Source organism: Ostrea edulis, chromosome 1 (genome assembly GCF_947568905.1).
Source record: "Ostrea edulis chromosome 1, xbOstEdul1.1, whole genome shotgun sequence".
In the NCBI taxonomy this organism is placed as follows: domain Eukaryota; kingdom Metazoa; phylum Mollusca; class Bivalvia; order Ostreida; family Ostreidae; genus Ostrea; species Ostrea edulis.
Window position 1 is genome coordinate 94,913,354 of NC_079164.1, and position 10,000 is coordinate 94,923,353.

Consider the following 10,000-nt stretch of genomic DNA (forward strand, 5'->3'; position numbering starts at 1 on the left):
ATAAGGAGCAATGATAGGGCCTTTATAAAACATTTACTCGATCCAGCAATGGATCATTTTCGTGAAACTTGGGAAACGTGGGAATCCAGTACAGGTACAGTAACTGAAATTCGTTCATCTCATTGGCAGGGATGTTAGATTCATCTGAAACTGAAGTATGAGTTTGATAAAATTCATCTTTTGAAAAGGCAGTAATTTATAAGTACGATTACCAAAGATGGAACTGATGCAGTTGTAAAAAGAGCCTTACAATCAAAGGCAATGTTGTTAAAGCTTTGTCAGCTGCAACAAATGAAATGAAATTGAGAGATGTATTCGTATTTTGCATAGCAAAGTTACATGCAAATATCTAGGTGGAAATTGAGCATGAAGTTTTCAATTTCATACGAGACTCCTTGCCATTTAAATACAGCTGATAGTAACCTTTATCTGTTTAATTGGCTATCAGTAATTATAATCTGTATTTTTGTAGTATCTGGCTATTAGTAACTAACTTTTCTTACTTTAAGGGAACAGTCATTATTTATCAGCAGGGGGTTTGAGCAAAGTTATCACAATTTTTCCCATTGCATATACATGTATGGTCTCTTATTAAATTTGGATAAAAGTAATGACAACGTCAATCATTTAGACCTGAAAGTTTAATGGCATTATTTAAACTGCATATACTTGTAGTTTACATGATAGTTATTAGATAAATATACAATGATTTATTGTTTCACGCAACACAGTTAAGGTTCCAATAAACAAATCACGCATAGCTTGCCTAGTTTAAGATTTTTTAAGCACATGAAGCGGGTGGTTAGTTTTTTTTATCTGTGTCAGAGTTAGACTCCTTTCTATATTTATGGTATCACAGAGTTCGGGCCCAAAACGGGCTTAGCCCCTGTGATTCAAACATTACAAGACATACTTTTTAATGGTATATTTACCTTAAAAATATTGATAAAATTGCAATGTTTGCCGCCATCAATTTTAGTACCCGTATACCTCTGATTTTTTTTTCTCAGTCTAATTAAAATCAAACCTCTCACTTCGCTCCACAGAGGTTAAGCCTGTTTAGACTCGAAACTCCTGTGCTTCACTCGAAATACAGACAGTCGCATTGATCGAGCAAGGTTTAATCAGACAGGGTTGTTTAAACACAGTAAATGAGACAAACTGACAAAGAACAGTTACATAATAAAAGTTTGAAGTATACCATTTATAAAATACCATGATCAAAACTAAATCATACATTTGCAATCTCTTGTGAATAGTTAAATACACATAACGTGTCTGATTTCCTCTCAATATGGATTTCCTGCAGTTTCATACTTTATCCGATATTTTACAAAACAACTTGAAACCGTGTTTTGTTGTCCTTCACCGTGGTTATGTAAAGGTATTATGATACACGATTTAAAAATCCTTTACCCAGTAAAATTGAAAGCTTTTCGCTGAATTCATAGATTAAAATAGTTCTCAATTCCTGGGAAAATTCATAATGGAAGTGTAACATAGGTACAATAAGGAGAACAAACTAATTCATATATCTTTAATTTAATACATGCAGAGTTTGCAAGGTTTTAAGATTGCTAGTATTCTTTTCTATACTGCACCACATCTACATGTAATACCGCATGGTATTCATCTGCAATTTTGTTTCCTTTATATGGTATACTATATCATCAACCAGTCTCTCCTGGGAGGTGGTGGTTCGTGGTACGGAATTTCAAAAGCATGCTGCTAAGTTATGTTTCCCCTCTTTCAGGGGGGAGACAAGACATGTTGTTTTTGTACTTTCCTTCCATCCGTCCGTCTGTCTGTCACAAAATCTTATGAACGCTTCTCCTCCTATATGGCTTATTGGATAGACTTGAAACTTTGTACAATGCTTCATTGCCATTTGTAGATGTGTATATTGATACGACAGGAAGATCCAGTTATTTTCCTATACGTTATAGTGGATCTAAGAGGAGTGGAGGGTGTAAAATAGCTTGTGAACACTTCTCCTATATGGCTTATTGGGTAGATTTGAAACTTTGTACAATGTTTCATTGCCATTTGTAGATGTGTATATTGATGCGACAGGAAGATCCAATTATTTTCCTATACGTTATAGTGGATCTAAGAGGAGTGGAGGGTGTAAAATAGCTTGTGAACACTTCTCCTATATGGCTTATTGGGTAGATTTGAAATTTTGTACAATGCTTCATTGTTATTTGTAGATGTGCATATTGTCGGGACAGAAAGATCCAATTATTTTCCTAAAAGTTATAGTGGATCTAAGAGGGATGGAGGATGTTAAAATAGCTTGTGAACGCTTCTTCTCCTATATGGCTTATCCGATAGACTTGAAATTATGTACAATACTTCAATGTCATTTGCATATGTGCAGATTTCAGGGACAGGAGGATCCAATTGTTGTCCTTAAAGTTATAATGAATTTGAGGGTTGCAGAGTGCAAAATATTTTGTGAACCCTTCTCCTATGTGTCTTATCGGAGTTCATAATGTCTATGTTCCTGCGTATGCTTTCTCCTCCATACCATACAGTACATTAAGGGGAGGAGTTTTCATATGGAGCACTTGCAATTTGGAGAGCTCGGGAGACATTTGTTTTACATAAAAACAATCTATAGTTTCATTGCTAGATTTTTAAGGTAGCTCATTACATTAATTCTTTATTTAATGGGTCGTTAAAACACCCCTTACGAAGTATGATTTCACCATCGAAAAATTGATACAAGCTCTTAAGTATTTTAGATGATTTTTTTTTGTGATTTGTCCCGGAATGAAATACAGATACTTTGTTTGCAAATAAGATACTCTAAAGTCCAAATTTCGATGTGATTTGATTGATTGAATATTGTTTAACATCCCGCTTGAGAATATTTCACTCATATGGAGACGTCACACTGCCGGTGAAGGGCTGAAAAATTTAGGCCTATGCGCGGCGCTTATGGCCATTGAGCAGGGAAGGATCTTTATCGTTCCACACCTGCTGTGACACGGGACCTTAGTTTTTGCGGTCTCATCCAAAGGACCGTCCCATTTAGTTGCCTCTTACGACAAGCAAGGGGGTGCTGAGGACCTATTCTAACCTGGATCCACACGGGACTGCTGTAATTTGATGCATTACAATATGAATATCTAAGAAAACATGCCTAAACGACTCAGATAGACGTTCTAATTTTTTAAATAAAAAAAATATATTTATGAAAAATTAAAAACGTTATTTGCTAATATTTTTTAAATCTACGGATAAAATATTCAAAAACATGTCAGTTAGAAAAAAGATATACCAGAGAAATATATTTTTAAAAGAAATTGAAATAAAATGGTCAAAATTCAGAAATATTACGATTTTACTAATTTGAACCAAGCCCGATCGGAATTATAAAAAGGTTGTCATAGACAACATTGTAATCAGAAAACTTGATACAATTTGCAACAGCATGGTTATTTTAGTAATTTCTATGAATTTTGATCGGGATCAGTACTTTTCCCCCCAGTTTGAATATGGTGATTTTATATCTAAAATATGGTTTTTATCCGTAGATTTAAAGATATTAACAAATAACGTTTTCAATTTTCATAAATATTTTTTACTAAAAAATTATAACGTTTATATCTGAATATTTTAGGCATGTTTTATTAAATATTCATGTACCAAATCACAGCGAAATTTTGACTCAAGAATCTTTTATTTGTAAACCAAAAACCTCATGGAAAAAATGTGTGCAGATTAACTGAGCCGATCGTTGCTCCAGTGAAAAATATTGTACAATCTCTGTTTGAAAACGATTCATTTGCGGAGCATTATGGGAAGGTAGTAAGACACCAGACTATGTTTGTAAACCGTTCCCGAGTCCTTTCAGAAAGGAAATCGAGGCATGCTTAAAGCTGACATGAATTAATAAATATAGTATAATTCTATATGTCCGCCATATTTCTTTGCTAATCCGCCATATTAGTTGGATATTCTATTGTTATATGTATCAGGGTTCGCATGGTATATAAGGGGACGAGTTTTGCTACGCTTCATTTCACATCAGTGTCTTCGATTTACCTGTGCGGTTAGCTTCGACAGGTAACACGTACATCTCCGATACTAATTTATAGGACATCAAGAAGAAATGAAATCACGTTTTGAAACACCATGCAGTGCTCAAAATTACAATAAACATATCGTACAGTAGTAAATCATTCTAAAAGCTTTGGATAAATAAATATAGAATGTCTTTTCTTTACGTGAATGTGCGTACATTTGCAATAAATATGTCAAAACTATACAAAAACGCGGAGAAATATTTCATCTATTATCTAGATCTATTGATGAAACGGAATAAGCAAAGGGTATAAAATCTATACCATTCACACTTACTTCAAGCAAAATGCAAATACATAAATGCTACTGTACGTATAAAGAAGACATGGTCATGTACGCTCGTCATGAAAAAGTATCGAATGCGGATGACTATTTACCTGGGTCTACTCGTAATATCTGTAAAGGACCGAGGATGTACAAATGTACGTGTACACTTGTCGAAAATACTCAAAGTAGTAGTAAAACTCCCTTTATTAGCATAATCCATGAAACAAAACGATACACTCCATTTGTATTCCAACAGTAAACAACATTGTCCATTGTACAGACTGCGACACACTTAGCCCGTGCCGATCAGCTATCTTCAATCAGGGGAAGTATCAGAGTAGAATAGTTACCCTGTATTGTGCATGAATCCTTATACTGTATGATTTACTTGTCAGAGTATTGCAGATTTATAAATCAGGATATCATTTAGGCACATATAAATCCTTTGTGCAAAGATAATTTGCAAATACAACACTGCATGAGTGTATGGAGAGAGAGAGAGAGAGAGAGAGAGAGAGAGAGAGAGAGAGAGATTCAAACGATGATCTTGTAATAATCGCGCTCTTATTAAGACAAATGATATCGTTAATTCAATATAAGAGAACAGTAACTCAATATTGCTCTCATTAATTGATAATACAGATTTATTTGATTCATTTAAAGCACGCAATAATTAAAAATTAAACATATCTTTAAATAATGTTATTTTCAATTACTTCATTTTATGCTAATTCGGCGCTCAATAGATCTTATATATCTATGCCATTTTGCTTTATTACATTCTGCGTTGAACTCGACGCAAATTGTAGTAATGCAAAATGTAATAATTGAGAGTTTATCATATGCGTAGTTATCAAGCACATAGAATTGTTTTTTTATTTAAACATATTTTATTGAGAAGCTCAACAGGATTGGGCAACAGGCATAGCCTATGTAGGCCCTCTCCCAAATACAAAGGTCAAGTACAAAGTACTTAGAATCAAGGGGAGGGGACAAGAGTGTCTGTCCCCCACTTTTGATAACAATATCCATTTTTTCTCTAATGTTTTCCGCCACACTCAACAATTTTTCAGTTATCTGGTGGCACCCAGTTTTTGTTGGTGGAAGAGAGAAACCAGATACAATGTACCTGGAAAGAGACCACCGACCTTCCGAAAGTAAACTGGGAAACTTTCTCACCAACCGGCGCGAGCGGGTTTCGAACCCGCGCCGACAGAAGTGAGAGGCCGTTATTTTGTAATGCAAGTAAAACATATATTGGGTGACAACCCAACCCCCAACCCCCCCAAACTTGACCCCAGCTTGAAAGTTCTGATATAATAGTAGAAGACACACACCACCACCAATTAAGAAAATGAAGATATTATGAGGCACTCATAGTAGAGGACTCTAACCACCCCATCCCACCCCCAACGATGGAAGAAAATGAAGTGTAAGGGGAAATTATTGAGGCAGTCAAAGTAAAAGACTCTTTTAACCCTTCACCCCCACTTTAGGACTTTGAACATCGGATAAAACATCTTGGTTTGTTTGGGTTTTTTGTTTTATTTTATTGCTGTTTTCGTTCATCTTTTTTAATTATTATTTTGAATGGCAAGAAATTTTGAAGAATCCAATTTTCCATTTTTTTCATCCTGTTGTACCCCTCCCCCCCCCCCCCCCCCCCCCATGAAAAATGACGATACATGTCTGGTTATTACATGTACATTTTACTTTTCAACACATACATGCATACTAATTGTATGGTGTAGAATTGCACCCTTTACCAAGTTTTCCTTCATTTACAGTGTAAGGAATGGTAAACCAAAATCACAAAACATAATGCATAAAGGCCAAGATAGTTTTAAGCGTAGGAACTTCATTCACGAATACATAAATACATGTATTCAGAAAAATCGCATGCATGCATTGCAGGACTATAGCATGTGTGTTTTAACGTTTCTGTAACATGCCATAATGATTATTTTCATTTCGTAGATCTGGCGCAATGGATATATTCTGAAAATAGACATACCGCTGTACGTCGAAATTTCATATCCAAATGTATTCGACAAGATGTTAGTATTCATAAATCAGTAAAATTCGTGTTGAGGTTTTATTTGATATGATACAGTGTCAATCTACTGTAATGCATTAGTAGGATATGCAAAAGGCAAGAGTATAAACATTTTCTAGTATCGATATCTATATGATCACGAAAAAACATCATATAATTTGTATCCGGATTCATATGCCGATTTAGATATCAATAAAAACAAAGCTGCATAGTTTGGGGGAGGGGTTTCTAATGAGTCTGATGAAATTAAAAGAAGGAACCCCACATCTGCATTCAAACTAGATGTACTTCAAAATGAATTCATTTCTGCTCTGACTGAAAGCATGATTCTAAATTCGGGAACGAATCTTGCATACAAAATAATTAATAGGGGAACACATAAATTCGAGCTCCTTTGGAATTTAATGAAATGCAAATATGCTCCTTTCTTTCAACACGAATTGATATGTTGTTTCAGGCACGTATACAGGGGGTTGGGGTGGGCAGGGAGGCTGGGCTGGTCTGCTCTCCCCACTTTTTTGACAATTTACTTTTTCCCGTTATTCTAACATACAAAGTCAGTATTTTCTACATGCAGTTTAAACTGGTATATATATATATATTTTGAATTTGTAATGAATTCAATTATAAGCATCAACTCCTGTAAGTTTTTAATATATTGTCAATAACAAATTTTTAAATAGCTGGAATTTTTTAATGCTTGTAAGCTTACCATTATATCAGTGATCAATTTTCTTTCCTTCTGTGAAATGATATTGTACATCGAAGTAGGACAGTCTCTCTCTCTCTCTCTCTCTCTCTCTCTCTCTCTCTCTCTCCTGTTCAATCAATGAATATGGACATACAGAGACCGTAAATAATTATGTGGTTCCTAATGAAACAATAAAACTATATTTTCGTTTATACATTTCCTTTTATATGTGTCTTTGTGTAATCAACTGTTTATTATGGATTGCAAATGTAATACCCGCATTTTTAAACAGATGTATATTTTCGATCATTATTCCCTTATTTGTATATCCAAATTTGTATATGATCATCGATAAATTTTGAATTGAGCACGCAATATATCCAACCAGATGCTCAATGTATATGATTAGATTCCCGGTTTCTATCAACTGCAAAACCTCGACCAGACAAGCATTCAATGCAGGAAAATTTTTCGACTCTGACATCTCCCCTGATTGAAGACACCCTATTTGGCACGGGTGAAGTGTGTCGCAGTCTGTATAATGGAATGACAACGTGTTGTAAAGTTCTAACGAGATACAAATGGAGTTTATCATTTTGTTTCGTGGATTTATCAGAATAAAGAGAATCTAATATTTTCGGTAAGTGCACATCTCCGATACCTGTTGAATAGACGTCCGTATTTGATACGGTGTTTTTTGTGGCGAATATGCCATGTGCATTACATATTATGCATATGGCATGGACCTGTATTTTGCAAGAATTGATATAAATAATATATTTTATGCTCTTTGCTTATTCCATTCTATCAGTATGTAATTGGCAAATGATTTCTTCGCATTTATTTCATAAGAAACTGCAAATACTTGCTTGCACTTGCAAGTATGCAAGAAAAACTTTTTTGTGCATTTTTTTTTCTAAATTATCTAATCTTTCGGAATGTTGCATTGGTATACAATAAATATTTTGTAATTTTGAGCAAAGCATAATGTTTTAAAATGTGATTTTATTTGTTTCGCATTTCCCTATATATTACTATCGGAGATGTGCACTGGTCGAGTCCACCTAGAAAAATCACTCAGGTGTGACAATCACATTTGGGGTATATACGGGTAGAGTAAATTAGGCTACCTGAGAGAAATATGGCGGATAAGATGAAAAAGGTGTACGTATTTATTAATTCATGTCAGCTTTAACTAGACCAGATAGTGGATGGGCAGCGTCGTCTCACTCCAGTTACCATGTCTACAACACTACAGTTTAATTCATAAACGGACTACCTATAGTTATACTTCGTTGTGGATGATTTCACAATTTCTAATCGCATTTAATATCAATTCCACATGATAAACGGAGCATGGTTGATAAATGTCTAAAACGTGACATATCTCTAGCTCCCAAATAATGCTGCTTATTCGCACTCCTTCCTTCATGGAAGTCGAGACATTTTTTTCCGTAGACATGAATATATTCTATAATGTAAGTATTTCAGGTATATATACATATGTATATTACCATTTAGGACTCTTATTCATATAGGGCGCTGTATCAGAGTTTGTAATATGATAAAAGTGATATCAATCTCAGATAGTACTTACACTGCAACATATTATTAAATCATAAATGGGAAAACGAAGCACAATCAGACGATTTGAATAGAATTTTTTCCCGTCTGTACATAGCACATTAGCGATTCTTTGGGGTTTTGAATAGCATATAATATTTTGAAAATATAGCCAAAGTTTGAAATGTTTGTACGACAGTCTTCTAGTTTATAAATGCCTAGTACTATATTTAAGGATATTGGAGATGATCATTAAGTTGCAAGAACTTGTATCCAATCCATGTGTATGTATTATATATTATACGTTCAAATCAATCATAAAATCATTAAGTACCTGTCCTAGAATGATAAAGTGTTAGAGACGATCAAAATGTTTATCTGATCAGGGCAAGCGGCGGGTACTTACAATATCTACATGTATACATCACACAATTTCTTATCTAACATGGGTGAAGTTGATATTTTATCACATTCTTAAAATTACTGAGCATGCTATTCATAAGGTCAAGCCAAAAATCAGCGTAACAGTGTTGCTTTCTGAGAAATGAAAGCGGAAAAAGTGGAAATCCCTATAGTACATGTTTATAAGTAATGCCCTATACTGTATAAAGCCATAAGATACAACCTCAGCTAACGATCAAGATCGGTTTCTTTAACAGGTGAGACATGTGTTTACACATAGCTGTACTTAATGAAAGTATGATGTATTCATTTATTTTCTGTGTTTAAGAATTTTGATAAATTTATTATTTCTCGATTAATTTATTTACTAATATGCAATGTAGTTAAATTTATCACTGAGAATTTAATCATTCATTTTGCTTTCAGTTTTAAATTTGATTCCAAAATGAACAACGAGACGTTACCATCGATGAAATACAGTGGATGCACTTGCGGGAAAACAGCCAATTTTGACTACAAAAGAAAGAGAAAGGGAAAGAAATTTAATATTTACAAGGGGAGAATGTACTCCTGTTCCAATGACATTCAAACAGCGGCCGTAAAAATAAACATGCGCGGAGAAGGGACCCAAGAGGACCTCGCGGACTACGTGGATTCCTCACAAGCTGCACAAGATCTTGTCAACAAATTTTCAAAATTGTGCAACGTTTCTGTGCGCTTTCCCGAGTGCCATGTTGCGGAGATGGACACTGTTGCTGTTTTCAACAGATTCTTTTCCGGGAACTGTAGGAAACCGTCAAGCGATGAAGTCATTTTGTTTGAACCCTATATTGAAGATCTGCAATGCTTTATTTCCAGAGCCGGTGTTGTTACGGAGGCTTGTCCAGCAGTGATTCGCGAACTCTGCCATTTTTCATTTCACGAATCCA

The 10,000-nt window shown here is 34.7% G+C and overlaps 2 protein-coding genes across 2 annotated transcripts in view; one reads left to right on the forward strand and one right to left on the reverse strand.

Moving 5' to 3' along the window:
• Window positions 1–10,000, reverse strand: part of LOC125673078 (transmembrane protein 170B-like) — a 28,743-nt gene that overhangs the window by 15,157 nt on the left and 3,586 nt on the right. The window lies entirely within an intron of this gene.
• Window positions 9,169–10,000, forward strand: part of LOC130046464 (uncharacterized) — a 1,443-nt gene continuing 611 nt past the window's right edge. The window contains exons 1-2 of the mRNA XM_048909329.2: window positions 9,169–9,328; window positions 9,498–10,000. The exon at window positions 9,498–10,000 is cut by the window's right edge and continues 611 nt beyond it. Coding sequence (XP_048765286.2) covers window positions 9,517–10,000 — 484 coding nt within the window. The 5' untranslated portion in view covers window positions 9,169–9,328; window positions 9,498–9,516. The remainder of the gene's footprint in view (window positions 9,329–9,497) is intronic.